Here is an 18,875-nt window from a genome sequence, read left to right on the forward strand (position 1 = left end):
TATCATTATAAATATCACAAATACACATCAAATAGTTTTCTAGTTGCAATTTCCTAATTTTGACTACGTGTAATGTATGCTTTACGCATGCGCACGTTGAAAGAAATGTTTAATAAAGTAAACAAATAAATATAAAGCATTTTTTTTTGTTAATTTTTATACCTTTTAGATCATAATTGCTTTTTATTTCATAAATTATAGTTTCATATTTTTAATTTTATAATTTCTGCATGCCATCATACCAGATTTAAATTGATGATCTATAATCCGGAATCGCAGGAGTTTCGACGAGTCTGGATTAAAGACTTTTGACTGTACTATATATTTTCTGTGCTTAGAATTCTAGGCCGAAATACAAAATTTTCTTCATTGATGATACTTCAGGATGTGATGAAATGTGTGGATACATATTAAGTCCTGAAACTTTTACAGGAAATGATCATAAACTATTTGTGTAGAACTTAGCATTTTTTATCAATTTTTTTTAGTCATGCCTCAGCTAGCAGAAGATTTTTCCAAGACGGCAAACTAAAAGTTTGAGATGGTTATTACTGCAATTCTATGTAATTTCTCAGCATTTTGCTGAAATTGCACATTTATATCGTGTGTGTATATATATATATGTCATATTTTGGCAGTCGAGCACACACATAACGCTTGGCATGAAATGATGACACAGAGGAGGTTAGCTTTTTTGGTTCCACATGTTTATTCAGTTCAAATGGTAAATCATTATTCTTTTAGATTCCTCAAGATTACATATGCGATAGTAATTTAGACTAAATTGCGATTAACTTTAAGTTTGCTGCGTTATACTATTCAAACAAAGAAGACAAATGGGAAAAGTGGCAGCGAAAGCGTCTTACAGTAGCAGACGGAGAAAAGCAATATGTTGAAAAATGGTGTGAACTCTTTATTTACAGCAGCAGTTATGTAACACGTTCGGATGTTCTCAAAAGTACTGGTCTAGGGGGAAGATCCTGAAATTGTGGACAGTTAATTAGAGGTTGCCTGTTCGCATAGAGCAAAGGCGGCAGTTTTCGGATAACCGGCTCTTGGCGACCTCGCTACGGCGGCCGATGGTGGCAATTTCCGCCAAACCCGGCTACCCACCCCAACAACTTTCTGCTGACGTTTAGGTTACTGTAGAATCCGGAGTATCGGGAGGGATTTAGGGAAAACTTCTGCGTGCTCATATTGAAGGTCATGTGACCATTTTTCTTCGCTTCTGCTGCGTGGTTAGAAGTTGAGAAGTTTGTCTCCTACTTGATGGGAGCGTAGGTAAATAAATAATAGTGTTAAATGCGAATTAAAACCGATAATTATAAATAAATAATAATGTTAAATGCGAATTAAAACCGATAATTATAAATAAATAATAATGTTAAATGCGAATTAAAACCGATAATTATAAATAAATAATAATGTAATTAATTATTATTTTTATATGTTTTTTTCCCTTTTGCTTTTCATTTCTTACATATATATGGATAATTAAATATAATAAGAAGATTAATTATTATTTTTATGTTTTTCCCTTTTGCTTTTCATTTTTTACATATATTGTTCGTAATTGGAGTTTCAATAAAAAAAATTTAAATTCCCTTTTGCTTTTCATTTTTATTTTTAGAATTAAAACGGATAATTAAATAAATGATAAATTATTAATGTAAATAATAAATTAATGTATGTAAATTCGGTGTCTCCTACTTGATCGGAGCGTATGCAAATAAAAAGGCGACCCACCCTTTAAGGAAATGTTCCTCTTTTTGCAATCACAACTCGGCATATTACAAATACCTTAATAAATGTTCTAATTTTTCATTTCTCATCCATATATATCATGTTTAACTATCATACACTTACCTGCATAACATAATTAATTTAAATATAAATTCATTATTAATTTAAATGCCAAATAATATAATGCCGAAATTACATGCAAGTCAAATTTTTAGGTTGAAAGCTTTCTTTTAAATCGATTGTTTACAGTTTGAGCATAAGTACTTCTTCGCCCTATAGCGTTTCATGCAAAACATTTCACTCGTTAAAGTACACGTTAATTAAAATTTCTTGTTCTATTACTTTAGACTGAATTACAATTAGTAAGTTATCATATCGTGCTTAGTAATATAACATTAACTATGTTGTACAACATTGAAGAAATAGGGAATGTCAGGCGTCATCATGTCAACATGAACAAGGGTAAGTTCAATTTTTCCTTTTGGCAGTTCCGAATTGTTTTCCCTGTCTACTTCCCTCGGATACGGAAAACAATATTTGGCCGCCATCTTGGATTTCGAAATGCGCTTTTTGGCGCATTTCTGAAATCCAAGATGGCGGCCAAAAACTCGCCAAATTCAGCCAAGAGCCGGGTATCCGAAATGAGCCGCAAAGGCATCATATTTTTTATATTTTACACATATATATATAAATTGAACAAATATTATGACGCTTGGAATAATTTTGCTTTTCCTAGTTCAGTGATGAAGAGATAACTCTACATCATAATCTGAAAATTCATATACTTCACACTCTTTCAATACTACATTGAAATTAGGCCAACTAACAATCATATAATGGATTGATTATAAGACAAATATCTAAATTTTCAAAAAAGTGTTAACTTTTCTCTAGCTAACATTTTGATAATTTTTTTCTCAGAATTTATAGTATTACATAATTTTGATGTACTTAATAGATATAGTATCACTTTTTGCACACAATTTTTCAAATACTTTACAATTACTAACTACATGGTTACCTGAAGTGAAGAGTCACCCATCTCTTTTGCCAAATTAAGAGGCGTAAATGATTAATTGGTTAATCTTTGGATTATGGTAACTTGTCGATTTTTTGGCGAAAATTCGGCGACCAACCCTGCAGCAGCAACCTGCTAGTTTTTGTTTGGATGCCACTTTGTTTTCACGAAGTAAAGGCAATTTTTTTTTTTTTTTTTAATACTCAACATTTTTTTCCAACAATGTGCTAGCCGAATTAGGCGTATGCTAGAACTTTTAAGGAACAAAAGTGCTTAATCATGATGAAGATTACGTGCGAAATTTGGAGAAAGTGCAGAATTGCAAACTGCTTGCCGCGTTTTTAAGAATTGCACATACACGGTATCCATGTACACGTTGACCTATTTTCACTTAAAAAAAATCCCAGAATTGCATAAAAATGGCACTGCACACACTCTTGACTTTATCCATGTATACTGCTAAAGTCCTAGATAGTAACCTTTATCGCCTTGCCAAAATGTCGCCAAACTACCTGTTACCATATTCCAAAGATTAGCCAATATTTTTTATGTAAGATAAAATATTACACATATTTGGTCATGTGAAAAATTTTTAAGCCATATAATCTGTTTATTAATCTTTTAAAACATAGCAAGACAAAATACTTGGCATAATTAAATTAAGATTAATGAACATCATCTGAACATAATACAGGCTTAATGTAAATAATGATTTTCCTAACCTTTTTAATAGCATATAAACCAATTTTAATTGAATAAATATGAATGCAATAATAAAACCTTAAATGTATTCATAATTACAAGAATGGATATTTCTACAAAATGAAAGCATGTTAAAACACAAATTTAACACATAAGTAATTGATACTTACTACCTAAATATACTTATAGCATCATCAAACATTCCATGATTAGGTCAAGATAGAAAGAAAAATAGATCGTATTTTTTCTTAATACTATTACCGTTATATATCACTAGCACATTTATTACTTGCATAGTTTTTTTCCATTTTTTTAAACTGCACCAGCTACTCCCAAACAATCCTAATCTGCAATATTTTCTAAAGTCATAACAGCACTTCATATATAAATACTACATATTAAGTTGCACATGATCATGAAATAAAAAAAAGTGGGGGGGGGGCAGTTTCCAAGCAAATAGAAACTCTTCAACAAAAAAAATAAAATTTCATGAGATGATGGAAAACTTGCAGCACTGTACACTGTTTCATGATGGCCTTTACCTTACCTGTTCACAATGCATATTTGAGTATCATGTTTTTATTCAAAGATTCCAATGATAAATTATCCTATAAAACTAGAAAATGTAAGCATTTTCATGACCTTAAATTAGAAAACAATGTCTTTTCACAGAGGAACTCTAGCAGTCTTTGCATAATTTAATTTGAACATGACAACAATACTAATCTTAAATAATGAGTTAAAGTTCAGTAGTAAGGATTTTTTACTTAAATCGAATTAAATGTTTCATTAGAATAACTAGCATTTGTAATAAAAGTTCATTTAACTACAAACTGTACAAAAATGACTCATGATTCTTAACAGAGTATACTACACTAAAATATATCAAATAAGTCCCCTCATTTTTTTGTATTCTTCAAGGTTCAGAGAACGTTTTGGAGCACTAGGTGGAGTTGCTTGTGACCGCGATACTTGAGTTGATAAAGAAATGTTTGGCATTTGCAAATCAATTTTTATGTCAAAATCATGAGCACTGAACAAATCCTCATCTTGAGGATTAGCTGCAGACGAGTTGTTTGTATTTGCCTTTTGCTTTTCCAGTTCTTTTTGCTTTTTTTCTTCTTCAATTTTTTTCTTGCGCTCTAATTCTTTTTGCTTTACCAATTCCATAAGCACAGCTGTAGTAGAGACAGTTGGCTCTCTACTCTTAGTAACTAATTGAGGAGCACAACGTCTTCTAGTAAATGGGTCATCTCCAGTTTCTTTCTCGTTTGCTGCTTCAAGGATGGCCTTTTCAGCTTCTATGATATTTTTTTGTCGATTACGCACATTAATATAGCTTATTCCACTGATGGTACTAGTTCGCATCTTATCTAATTCTTTAGCACGTTCTTCAAGCCGCTCCAGTTCTGCTTGCCATTTCTGAATTTCTTCCTCATCCCCATTAATTTCTGCCATTTCTTTATTCTTAAGAAGCTGAGTTTTTTTCATTGCATAGTTGTGGGGATTCTTTTTAAATCGTTCTTTTTCTTTAACAATTGTTTCTACATCATCTTCTTTATATTGATAATTCAGAGCTACTTGTATGTCTTTAATCTTACGATCTATATCATCTAAAGTGGGTAACGATATGCCATCAAGCATTAGAGTTTCTTTCCATTTAAGAAATTCTGAATCAGTAAAATCTGAATTAGATACAAATTCTAATCGGAAAACACGATCTTGCATACCATGTTTTAATCTCAATCCTTTATTAGTTCTGGTATTACCTAGCTGATAAATCTTTGCTGTTTCAACAACATCAACAATTTCAGCAACCCTGTAAACTGGTCGTCCTTCATTAGAACCTATTCCAATTCTCACAAAACAGCCTGTTACAGTTTTAGTAAAGAATGGTGCATGAACCCATCTTTCTAGCTTATACCTAGATAGCCGAATTTTTGAAAGTTCTTCTTTTGTACCAACATATTCTGATTTTTTATTTGGAATTTCATCTTCATCTTCACTTCTTGAGTGATAGGAAGCTTCACTTTGATTATCTCGCTCATTACCACTGGCATCATCATCATCATCATCTGAATAAATATCACTTACTTTCAGTTTCTTCTGAGGTTGCTCGGAATCCTTTTCATCAGAACCAATATCTTCTTCATCTTTTTGATCATCAGCTTCAGACTTCTGTTGTTGTAATTCTGCAAGCTTTCGTTTTTTCTCTCTCTGTTCTCTTAAATCTTTTATGGCTTGGGCTTTTTTATCCAATTTATCTTTCTTTTCCTCAACAGTACGCCGTCGCTCTTTACTCCGGGAACTAGCATCTGTCTTTTGCTTCATTTCTTCTTTTTTTGCTTTCATCTTCTGTTGTTTTTTCTTAGCAAGGCGGAGTTTCTTTTCAATCTCAAACCTAGTTTTTAGCACTTCACGCTTCTCTACACGATTGTAAATTTCCTGTTCTCTTTCTTTTTCTGTCATTTGCATGAGGCGAGCTTTATCCTCCTCATCACCCATTAGATTTTCATCATAACCATCATTAAATTCATCATCACTGTCTGAAGCTTCTCCAGACTCATTATCTGAATCGGAAACTTCACCTTCTTCGGGTTCTGAGCTTTGAGCATCATCGTCGCTTCCTGAAGATTCATCTTGAGACTTTTTAGATGGAACAGTTTTTTTCGTTTTCTTTTTCTTCTTACCACCTTTACCATCCACAGTCCAATCATCATCACTTTCTGATGTTTCTGAATCCGAATCAGAACGTTTTGAGGATTCTTGCTTATTACTGTCCGTGTTCTCTTTATCTGCTCTACTTGGGGATTCACCAGAATCAACATCAGGGCTATCGCTGTCATCACTGCTAGAGTCATACACAACTCTGTTTTTCCTTTTCACCATTGTTAAACTAGATGTATAGTAATATTAAAAAGAAATCGAATTAATAACTTAAACAGAACTCATTTACAATGAAATAAAAACCCCACTAGTGTAGTTACAGCATATGGCGACAAACATAGCTCAAATACTGACATGACACCATCGGAACTTTGAAAAGTCGGGCGGTAAATGCAAGGCCCTCCAGCTAGAGTTATTTATTTTTTAAACGAAAAGTTATTATTTTAGAATATGAATAAAAATTAATAGTAAAAATTTTTATTGGAGAAAAATTATTTAAGGAGAAGAAGTTTAAAAGTTTATTTTTAAATATGATTTGCAAATTTTAAAATAAAATTTCTTCGAGAATCACACTTACAAATACGAAAATATTTGTGAGATTAATTTAAAAATGAAATACTATTTAAAAAGGAGGTGAATTAAAAAATGAAATACTATTTAAAAAGGTCGTGAATCGATGAATCCCTCATTTTATTTTCAGTAGAATTTTGTAAGAAAATATTAGCAACATAAAACATGACGTGGCGTCTGTCATGCTTTGGTGTTTACATGCTGTTGACGTAGCGGTAAGTCGACGTGGTTTAAATTAAGATTTTAGAATTTTGATTTGTTTTTTTGTACCAGTTAATTGTAGTTTTGCATATTTTAATACTTTTATTTATTCGGTTAGTTTGCGTGAATAAGTTTTTTTTTCTGCGCGGTTAATTACTTTTGAAATTATTTCAAAATACCGGTTGTTTTAGAAACTATTTTAAAATACCGGTTGTTCAGTAGTGATTCTCATTAATTTCTAATTTGCGTGATTCTACTAGGTATTTTTCACTCTTTAATTCGAAATTTAAAATCCTGCAGTATTTTAGATTTGGAAATCATTTTCTGAAATATGCAGTTTAACGAATATGTATATAATATCCCGATTATTAAAATAACTTGTCAAAATTGTTGCTTTTGCGAGTTCAGCTATTAGATTTGATTAAAAATTCCTGCTCTGATCAGATAACCTTAATGGGAACACTGTTAAGGTTCACATTTGCTTAAAAATTTTCATTATATGTCAAGAGTTTATTTCAAAATTTGCACATTCGAAATTACATCTAGAAATACTTCATAATCTTCTGAAATTATAGTTTTATGCTTTAAAAATGTCAGACACAAATTATCAGATTTATATAACTTATTGTTTAGGAATATTCAACGTTTCCACCATATTTTATAAAAACTAATTAATGTTTCAAAAGCATCCAAATTCAGTTATTTTCTTTTTATTTTTTGCTTAATCAAAAGTGTGTCCTATCCCCATTTGTTCTGTGATATTTCAAAATTACTTTTTTTATAAAAAAAAAAAAATGTAGATACTTTAATAAATTGAATCTCCAAAAGTTAAGTTTATATTACAAAAGGAATTCTGTAAATTAAAAAGCTCATAATACAGTAATTTCTTTAGTATCTGATTTAAAACAAGTTAACCCGGCGTTACTCATGCTGATTGTACGTACGTAGGTGCTAGCGTCGTACCTGCGAGGCCCGTTTATAGATTTATATTTTATACAGATCATTAAACATCATATTAAGCATTTACTAACAACATAATTTAAGATAATTTAGTGTAAACTAATTTTAGTCATTTAGTTTGCACTTCAGTATTAAGTGGTAGGATTTACAGAGCTTTAACAAATTGATTGGGCCTCAGAAGTCCGGCACAAGTAACGTAAGGTTAAAAATCTTACCTTATGAAGCATAAGTTCTTAGGTTAAACTTTTGGTAGTTATTCATACTGAAGAGGGAAGTGAACAATTTTTATCTATGCAGTCTTTACAAATGCCACCTGAAAAGTTAATAGGAATAAAATGGAAGGTAAACCATAGTCAGTTTTAAAATAAGAATTTGCATTGATAATTAAATGTTTTCCTCCCTTAAACTCTTATTGTTTAAAAGCTTAAATGAAACTAAAAAAAAAAATATATATATATGTATATATTTCTGATGGTCTGTTGGGTTGTTTTTTGCTACATGGGATTTGAAAATGTGCTCAAGCTATAAGCTATTAAATAGTTTTCTTTTTTTAAGACTGTTTTTAGACCAACATGCTACTGCATAATTACAAGCTTAACCTTTATTGAACCATAATAATAACGGTTTATATTCGTATGAAGCACATATGTGTTATCAAGGACCCAATTTTAAAGATTGCATTTATAAAGCAAATTTCTTATTATGTATTTTGTGTGTAAACTTTTTTAGTCTTGTTCTTAACCAATTTATACCTTTTAGTACTTTATATCGCAGAATTGAATTTATATTCAAGTGCAGTATGAAATAAGGAGTTTGTATATATCTTAATTTTGCTAGCTATCAGAAAGAAAATGAAGGCTCTTATATTGGTCGGTGGTTATGGTACCAGACTTCGGCCGTTAACTCTTACCAAACCCAAACCATTGGTGGAATTTTGCAACAAGCCTATGATGTTGCATCAAGTTGAAGCTCTTGTTGAGGTAAGGTGGTGCTTTTAATTTTCTTGAAAAATTTTTTTTTTCCTGTTTCCATCATTTTCTTGTTATATTTCATGAAATGTATATTTCGTTTCTGAAGAAACACGAGTTCTTGGAGCTTAACCGAAAAAATTTCATCTGTACTGCATGCTTAAGGGATACATATAATCTAATTTTCCTTATTCACAAACTTAATCATGATTGGTACTATCTGATTATCTGCCTAACTCTGAAAAGAAATCCATCTGTTAGCAATTAATTTTTTGTCAAGCTAAAATGTGAGAGATAACACCCAAAAATAGCAGAGCATTAAGAATTTAAGAAGCATCCATAATATTTACCTTTTATTTTTGTGTTGTTTTGCCCATGTACACAGCAATCTGTTTTTGCTTAAACATCAGAAAATTGTGCAAATTTGGTAGTGCACTTATTTTTGTTTTTTTCCTTGTACACTGTGATTTGCTTTCCCTTAAAAAAAAATCAGAAAATCAAATTTTGATCCATAAAATTTTATTGCTTACAGATTTTATGGAATGTGAATTCTCTTAATCTGTATTCTCTTAACTGTTTAAAAAATGTCATATTTCTGAAGAAAGGCAACACTTTCTTTTTCATTTCCTGGCAAATGCCGAAGCCCCTCAACTTTTTCTTACAAGAGGAAAAAAAAAGTAAATAAATAAAATCTGAATGCTTTCAGATTTTACATTACGCCCAAAGGGTCTTTTTTTTTAAACATTTTATGTGTTACTTTATTTATTAAAATTCATGTTCTTTGCACTGAAACCACAAAATTCAATTCAACAGCAATATTGCAAAATAATTTTAAAATGAGCAAATCTTTAGAATTTCCGATATACACCCTAACACGGAGATAAAAATATTTTTTCGTACAGTGTTGCCATTCCTCGCTTTGAAATCGAGTTTGTTAATCAAAAATTCTTTAGTCTCTGACAAAATATGAACTAGATAATAAAACAAATTCCAAATTTGCCTATTTTGATGCTATAGTGTGATGCCTAGTAAATTCTTTTCAGGGTTGGGTGAATAATTAGAAAGTACCACAACTTTAATTTTAATCATAATCTCATTTGACAGATTATTAGAAGTCTCTTCTATTAAGTTTTGAGTATGAAAGTAATGCAGGAACTGTGCATTGCAGAAGATGCAAGGTAAGTGGACAAATGAATAAGATCTCTAAACACTGGTTGTTTGACTTAAGTTCATATTATGGTGAACGGGCTGCAAATTTGTTAATTTCATTTCCCATTTGAAATATGAATAAAAGCCAGTTTTTCTGAGAAAGTCAGTCATAAAGACATTTCTTCATTTGAAGCAGATAGACTACAGTACAAAGTCTTGAATCCGGACGTCTAAAATCCGGAATGATCTATAATCTGGATCTCAAAGCTACAAACTTTCTGCACATACTTAGCGTTTATGCATGCATGCACATAATATGTTTATGCATGTGCATATGCGTTTACGCATGTGCATAATAAGTTTATGCATGCGCGTTTAATGTAGAACGGACGGTATAAGCTAGGCTAAAATTATCTAATTATCTATTTCAGTTAATGTTGTAGATTGCGTTGTTCCTTAATCTTCTAATTGGATCCAGCTTATTATTTTTTGCAGACTGTTAGATCAATTTTATAAAAAGTAAGCTTGAACTTTCGATTATGTCAAAAAGAGTTTCTGATTCTGGAGCTACCAAAGGATCTACAAAGCGAAAGCATGTTTCGATGTCCATCAAACAAAAAGCGAAATTGCTGCAAAAAATGGATAAGGGCATGAAGAAAGTGACAGAGAGGTTAGTGAAAACGAAAAAAATTTGATTGACAAGTTCGGTATTCTCCGCACAGCAATTACAGAACTTGAACAGCGGAACTTTGTAACTGAACAAGAAATTATGTCTGTTTGTAGAATTAAAGAGAAAGCATTAGCACATAAAATGAAGCAACTTAAACAACTTGCATTAAAAGAAATGTTTAATGAAATAAACAAATATTAAGCCCCCCCTTTTTTTTTTGTAAATTTTGATACCTCTTAGATCATGATTGCTCTTTATTTCATAAATTACAATTTCATATTTTTAATTTCATAATTTCTGCATGCCGTCGCAAATGATCAAAACATTGTACGACAAAAAATTTGCATGTGCAAGGACAAAAACTGAAGCAATTATTTGTAATGTTTTTTCACTATATTCGTTTTCACAATTGCATAAATTAGATTTAAATGCACATTTATGTCCATATCTTATTATGCTTCCAACCACAAAGATTTAAAATTATTTCCCACAATTGTTAGACTTTTTGATTCGGAAAAAATTAGAATATTAGATTTTGTTTCATTGCTGGGTGAAACTTCATAAATAGTTTTACCAGATTTAAATTGATGATCTATAATCCGGAAAAACCCCTAATCTGGAACCGCCGAAGTCCCGATGAGTACGGATTAAAGAATTTGTACTGTATATGCAAGTTATTTTGTTTTAGGAAACTTGCATTTGCAAGTCTGGAAAATAATTTTAAATCTACTGTGCAACAATTTAACATCATGATAAATTAATATTGTAAATTTGAGTCGGAGGACCAAATGTTAGATTCTACAATAAATAATATAGAAAATACATATTCAAATTATAGAAGTGATTTTGTATATATTCTTGAACATTAAAGATAAAATTTTAGGGATAAAATTTTAATCATTTAAGAAGCTCACTGTGGACAATTATCCTCCAATTAATGCCTCTCAATTTTATGAAACAGTAAAACAAAATTCATGTAAAACTGTTCAGAAACTAGTAATATGTAATCATGTTGTAAACATTGTAAAAATGCTTAAGCAAAATAACTTTGTATAATTTAATCATAAACGGATGAATATATTAAACTAGAATTTACTCAAATGAGCTGAAAAATAATTGCTGACTGTAGTTTCTTTGGAGTTATGTCTCGCTGCATTAAAGTTTTGCTGTTATGGTTAACACATGATTATTTTGTTATTAAGCATTATAATTTTTTTAAATCTGACTACATAACTAATGTGCTATTCTTTTTTTATGTATATAAAGATATCTAAAATAAATTGCCTGCATTGATAAATTTATTTTTATATTTATTAATGGTACTTATTATATTACTTTGAATTTAAGCCACAAAAGATTTTAAAATTAAAGTCAAAATAAATAAATAACAAAGGCCTGCCTTTGAGTTTTAGCCCAGCAGGAATTTGAAATGGAAAGACTAAGAAAGTAATAATTTTATCATATACAGCAAAAAGTCTGTAATTCGGACGTCCATTATCTGGAATGATCTATAATCCAGACCTCAAAGCCAGAAACTTTTTTTTGTGTGTGTGCTTTACGCATGCGCGTTTAGCACAAAAAACAAAGCAACTTAAACAACTTACATTGAAAGAAATGTTTAATAAAATAAACAAATAAATATTAAGTTTTTCTTTTCCTTCTTTTTTTTTTTTTTTTTTTTTTTTGTAAATTTTGATATCCTTTAGATCATAATTGCTCTTTATTTCATAAATTATGGTTTCATATTTTTAATTGTGTAATTTCTGCATGCCATCTTACCAGATTTAAATTGATGATCTATAATCCGGAAACGCTGAAGTCCCGACGAGTCCGGATTACAGATTTTGTACTGTATAATGAAAAATAAGAAAAAAATTTATTTACATAAACAGTTTGTAATATATTTATATATTACAGACTAGCTAACTAATTATATTTATAAATATAATTATATTAATAAATATATAATTATAGTAATAATAATATAATTAGCAAGTTATTATACAGAAAATCTTCAGGCTTATTATCATTTTGAGCATGTTTAATTTTTAGCACATTTTCGCTATTCAACCAGAGCATATCATTTTCAGTGTCATTTAAATTAGTAATATTACATTTTAATCATACGGAGGTTAATCTTTGGATTATGGTAACTTGGCGATTTTTTGGCTAAAATTTGGCGACCAACTCTGCTACAGCAACCTGCTAGTTTTGTTTTGGACGCTACTTTGTTTTCACAAAGTAAAGGCATTTTTTTTTTATTAACTCAACATTTTTTTCCAACAATCTGCTAGCCGAATTACGTTTATGCTAGAACTTTTATGGAACAAAAGTGCTTAATCATGACGAGTCCTAGCTAGTAACCTTTATCGCCTTACCAAAATGTCGCCAAACTACCTGTTACCATATTCCAAAGGTTAGCCCATATGGATTACTTAGATTAATACATATAGATTAATCTAATTATTATATGCAGATTAATTTAATTACTACATGCACATTATAATAGTAACAATATACAAATTAATTTAATTATTAAAGCTTGTTAAAAAGACTAATTACATTAATCTAATTGTTGGGAAAGGAAAGATCGGTAGAAATAAGATGCTAAAATTTATGTTTTAAGATATAGCCTGCACTCTAATTTTATGTCTTAAAAATTTGAAAAATTGCAGTTGAAATTCAAAGTGATACTACATTAAAAAATTTCTGTTTTTGAAATACCTTTAGATTTATTACAGCTATAAATTTTTAAAAATGTTTATTCAAATGTTATTTGGGTACAAACTGCTTATCTTTTATATATATGTTTGATATTAGGCTGGAGTAGATCATGTAATTTTAGCAGTCAGTTATCGAGCTCAAATGTTAGAAGACGTAATCAAGAAAGAAGAAGCAAAGGTAAATCTTAGATAATTATACATTGATCATTAAGAGCACAACATAACTTCAAAATATATGTAAGTTTCTTAATATTTGAGAAAGGATGAATATATAAGACTATATTAAGGAAACAACATCTTGTAAATAAATATTTATAAGTAAATATCAAAGTTTTCTTTTGCTAGATGAATAATATTTTTCTTATAAGATATATGCACAGTCAAAAGATAATTTATTTCTTAAATAACGATGCCTAAAATTAATAAATGTATATATAATTGTACTGAGCAAACATGACCAAAAAATTGTTTCGGAATGGGGATAGTTGCATATTTTGGGGGTTATTGTCGACATGCTTGTATTGTTCTGTTCTTATGTTTTGCTGTCTATATTACTTAGGATTTCATCTTGTATAAATATATTTCATAAATATGTAAGATAAAAAATTGTAACTTTAATTTGTCATGCCCTTGAGTCTCTCTTTTAATTTGGTTATTTTTCTTTTCTATCCTAAACATAATAATAGTAATAAGCTTGTAATTAATCTTTTTGAACTATCCCATTTCAAAATTAATCACTTTCATATGGTTCTTGTGTAACATCAGTGATGTTTGTAATTACAGAAACTCTCAGCCAATATTATTAAATTTGAAAATGAAGACTTATAACTAATCAGTAAAATGAAACTATAACTTTGCTGACTTATTCTAAAATTTCAATATCATAATCTATACACTTTGACTTGCTTGTCTCTGTACTGCTAAATGTCATATCTGTCACTTCTAGCATTAGCTATATTTCTATGAAAATATGTGAAATTATGTGCATATAATACGCTGTTGTGTTATTATGTAATGAAGGTAATATACATAAAATATATATATTTATATATATATATTAAAAGAATTCAAAATACCAATAAAAATACAATTACAAGTTGCCAAATTGTCCTGTTTTTTATTATATCCTCTGGTAGATCACTGAATCTCTCGGTTTTTAATTTTTAGCCTTTACAAAGGAAAATATTTCCCAACAATAAATGAAATTTAAACTATGCGAATTCCATTTCCCTACTCTTAATGATTTTCAAAATAGTTTTTCTTATTAAATTTCATCTGAATTATGTTTTTTTCTTTCTACTTGTTGTTGTTCTTTTTCTTATTAAATTTCATTTGACCTAGGTTATCCCAATCTTCTGTAGGCATTTGCAGATTTTTATATGAAGATTCAAGCAAAGTTTAATCTGTTAATATTTGGATTCGATTTTATTTTATTTCAATATATGGTATATTACTAAATTTATTCAAACAAGTACTACATATATCAATAATAACTTTTTTATTCATCATATTTAAAAGTACTTTGATAAATATAAGTTTTCCTTTCCTACTTGGGATTTTCTCAGTATAAAAGTGTAGAAAAATAAAAAAGTAAATAAGCCAAAGAACATAAAATTTAGAATATCTAATTAAATGTTTAATATATTTTACACCAGAATCATATTACAAATTATTCAGTAACTTGATTCTTGCTGTATAAAGTGAATTTAAGTCAATCTGCATGTTCTTTATATTTTGAAGACTGATGTTGAATTTTATACTTATATATGTGCAGATGTTTTTATTTATTAATAAAATTTGATATTTTTCTCCCTAGTTAGGAATCAAAATTAGTATATCTCAAGAGCATTCACCTTTAGGTACAGCAGGACCACTTGCATTAGCCAGAAAAATTTTAGAAGGTGAAGAACCATTTTTTGTTCTGAATAGCGACATTATTTGTGATTTTCCTTTTAAAGACATGGTTGCATTCCATAAACATCATGGTCGAGAAGGAACGATTGTGGTAAAAATTTTATTGTATTCTATAAACATCATAGATCAATGGTTCTCAACCTGTTTTGCCTCATGCACTTTCACATTACTAGATCCTTTCCTAAACTGAATATATATATATATAATAATTTATTTCCTAAACAATATTGATTAATTGATTATATATATATGTATGTATAACTATTTCAATGAAAATCATTGAGCATGAAACTGAGATATTTTTTTGTATTAAAGAAGGATATTGCAAATATATATATATATATATATATATATATATATATATTCAACAAAATTAAACTTATTAGAGAACATTTTTTTTTTACATACATATGTACATATGCATGTATTTGATAAAAGTCAATGAAGCTATTGTCCACATTGAAGACATCTTTCACTTCATATTCATCAAGTATTGAAGGCAACGTAGACTGAAACCAATTCGCTGTCATAGTGTGTAAAACTTGATTAGTTTCACCACAAACATTTTTTAGTACTAGGCCATTTCTTTCTCAAAACATTCCAATCATTCTGGATTTGCAGAAAATGTAATACCCATTTGTTTAAAATTTCATTGCTTTTTTCTAGCATTAAAAGTCCTGATATGGGAGCATTCTGAGATCTCGCTTATTTGAACCAAACAAGTAAAGCCATCTCTAAATTCTCATGCTTGGCTGTTCTCATCCGTTTTTGCTTAACTTCATTCAAACATTTTCATGATTTGCTTTCTTTTTTTAATTATTGTGGTAATATAGAGTTAGCAATACCAAAATCTTTACAGATTTCTGTTTTCGTCTTCTGTTTTTGATCCTTTTTGATCCTTTGATAAGAAGCTCCATCTTCATTTTAAGCAAAATAGCAGTTTGCTTTACCCCTGAGCTCTTCACCATTGTGCTCGTAAAAAAAATTAGTTAAAATAGAAGAAAGCTTAGAGTGAAAAAATAAAGATAAACGAAATTGGCTCATGTCACAAGCTATTCTGAGGACATTTCAAAGGCAAGTTAGCCTCCTTTCTACGAAACATATGATACCACCTCTCTTTCATTTCACAATCCTCTTAAATTTCACATGCTTGGCTGGTATTTTCCGTATTTTGCTCATTCTCAGAAGGGAAATATTTTCAAGTTAAGAGAAAAAATGCATGAAAATACATTGTAGTTTGTTGGGATCATTGTATTACTTCGTGTTAACCAATATTTTGTCTTCAACGTTTTCGTGCTAAACGTATTTCAGTGTATTAAGATTTAGATAACTTTTTAAGGTGTTATAACAGAAAGTAACAGAAATAACAGAAAGTATAGAAAATGTGGGTAAGTACCAAAGACAATTAAAAGTAATTTTTTACATTTACAGACTAAAACTAAATACTTAACAGCTTAATAAAAGGTGTACTGCATTCCTCCCTGAAACTGGGATCACCAGCAGCCGAACGGTAAAGTCGCTGAACACTGGTAATTCGGTCCGAGGTTCGAATCTCACGAACGGGCTGGCTGCATGGGTGTTTTCGTGGTTTTCCCCATGTGTAACGTGTATACGAGCTAGTTTCCATTAGAAAGTCCTCCACGAAGGCATCCCTCCCCTTAGGCAGATAGCCCTTGAGGCTTTGCTGTAGTTGAATAACCTAACCTAACCTAACCTCCTCCCTGAAACTGTGAAATCCATCCATGGTTGAGATCCCTTGCCTTAGATACTAAATTTTATGATTATTAATATTTCTTCCAAAAATCATAATTTTATTCTAGGTTTTTATTTTTTATAGGTTACTCGTGTTGAAGAACCTGCTAAATATGGTGTTGTAGTATATGATGAACAGGGGAAAATACAACGATTTGTTGAGAAGCCTCAAGAATTTGTCTCAAACAAAATAAATGCTGGGTTGTATATGCTTAATCCTTCTGTTTTAAATAGGATAGAGGTAATTACTTTTTGTATAAAGCTTAGTTGCAAAATATTTGCTAAGTGACAGTGACATTATTTTATAAATCATATTTGTACTATAAGTTTTCCATGTAAATTTTATTAGTATTAGAAATTTTATCTGCTATTTTTTATTGTTCAGTTAAATTACAAAAGTAACACTGTTGAGATACCTATATAGTATTCATAATATATATATTTTAAAAGACAATTTAAAAGAAATTGCAAATAACTTTCACAGAAGCTAAAACTGTGTTTAAGTGTCTAACTCTGATTAGATATAAAAGATTTCTTTGCTTCTCCTTTTCAATCCAACGACTGATATACCATAATGCACTTTTAATTTCGTCAATATATGTCAAATCATATGGATATGGGGTCCACCACAGGCCAAGCAGTAAAGTTTTTTAACACTGATAGTTCCGACCTGTGCTCGATTCCAGGTGAATGGACTGTTGCATGGCCGTTTCATGGTTTTTTCTCTTGTGTAACATGTATACGAGCCAGTTTGCCTAAGAACGTCCTCCATGAAGGCATCCCTCCTGTTAGGCAGATAGCCCTAGTGTGCTTTGATGTGATTTCAGTAAAACCAAACCACACTGACATGCTGTAAATTCCATAAGAATTAAAATCTGAGGTGGAATTTTTGAGAATTGAAGAATGTGTTTTACTTATTTTTGGAAAAATGACCCACAAATTGAACTTGTAAAGAATCCGAGCAGCTATGTAACTGATCAAAAGGTGAAATGTTATGATTACAAGATTGTTAAAATTATTTTAAATAGCAGAAGGTCTTTTCTGATGAAAGGAACATTCTGAAAGGCTTCGTAATTTAACATGGCAGAAAATTCTTCTTAATGGAAACCAATATCAAATAATTAATTTTTCAGAAAACAAGTATTCTGGGAAACAAATTTTGAAAGCATGATATATGCAAGAGTAAAAAGGAGATATTTAATATTTGGCAGAATGACCTGATTTTGCATAAAGGCAAAGGAACTTAAAAAGATTTACATTAAACAGTTTTGGCTGTAGACAAGGAATTATGATTAATGTATGAAAAATTATAACTTGAATTAACAATTTCCACTACCTAAAAATGAAACTTATCTAGTATTATGAAGCGATTAACGATACGAATGTAAAGTTCGAAAGGCGAGTAATAACACTTGACGATTCTTGTTCGAACGTTATTTTTGTTTCGATGTGTTTGCATCAGTCTAATTTTGATCTTGATTTGGTATACAAAAATTCATGATGATATCTTTCATTTATATTAAATGAAAACACCAAAATATATCACAGCAACACAGACACATCGCAACGGCGAACCACAGTTACATAATGTAGACACACAGAAGAATTCTTTTGGCGCAACAGCGCCCTCTATACTATGAAAAGTTCGAACATTTAACAAATGGTGACCCTGTTTGTGAGATCAGAACATGCCTATCAGCCAATGAAACAGTGTTTCTGAGGTATTTTATAAATACATTTTTAATAAATAAGTTATAAAAACTTTCAATAAAATGCGAGGCCATCACTACTCGTGATGAATTCAATGAAATACGCAGAATATACCATCAAGAAAAAAT

The 18,875-nt window shown here is 30.0% G+C and overlaps 2 protein-coding genes across 7 annotated transcripts in view; one reads left to right on the plus strand and one right to left on the minus strand.

Annotated features, from left to right (window-relative positions):
- Positions 1-3,069: 3,069 nt before the first annotated feature.
- On the minus strand, positions 3,070-6,491 carry LOC118195143 (RNA polymerase-associated protein RTF1 homolog). The gene has a single exon (XM_035366404.2). The coding sequence runs from the start codon at positions 6,350-6,352 to the stop codon at positions 4,349-4,351; it is 2,004 nt and encodes a 667-aa protein (XP_035222295.1). The 5' UTR covers positions 6,353-6,491; the 3' UTR covers positions 3,070-4,348.
- Positions 6,492-6,865: 374 nt separating this feature from the next.
- Gmppb (GDP-mannose pyrophosphorylase B) overlaps positions 6,866-18,875 on the plus strand; it is a 121,220-nt gene continuing 109,210 nt past the window's right edge. For all 6 annotated transcript variants that reach the window (XM_085810676.1, XM_035366400.2, XM_035366398.2 and 3 more), the window contains exons 1-5: positions 6,866-6,915; positions 8,699-8,841; positions 13,469-13,549; positions 15,188-15,376; positions 17,123-17,278. In XM_085810676.1, coding sequence (XP_085666802.1) covers positions 8,713-8,841; positions 13,469-13,549; positions 15,188-15,376; positions 17,123-17,278 — 555 coding nt within the window. In that variant the 5' untranslated portion in view covers positions 6,866-6,915; positions 8,699-8,712. The remainder of the gene's footprint in view (positions 6,916-8,698; positions 8,842-13,468; positions 13,550-15,187; positions 15,377-17,122; positions 17,279-18,875) is intronic.

The sequence above is a fragment of the Stegodyphus dumicola genome, chromosome 2 (genome assembly GCF_044657685.1).
Source record: "Stegodyphus dumicola isolate Sdum_Otavi_A_Nest chromosome 2, ASM4465768v1".
Lineage (NCBI taxonomy): Eukaryota > Metazoa > Arthropoda > Arachnida > Araneae > Eresidae > Stegodyphus > Stegodyphus dumicola.

Bases quoted from the DNA above. Each gene is read 5' to 3' on its own strand.
- LOC118195143 (XM_035366404.2), bottom strand. From the start codon at position 6,352: ATGGTGAAAAGGAAAAACAGAGTTGTGTATGACTCTAGCAGTGATGAC.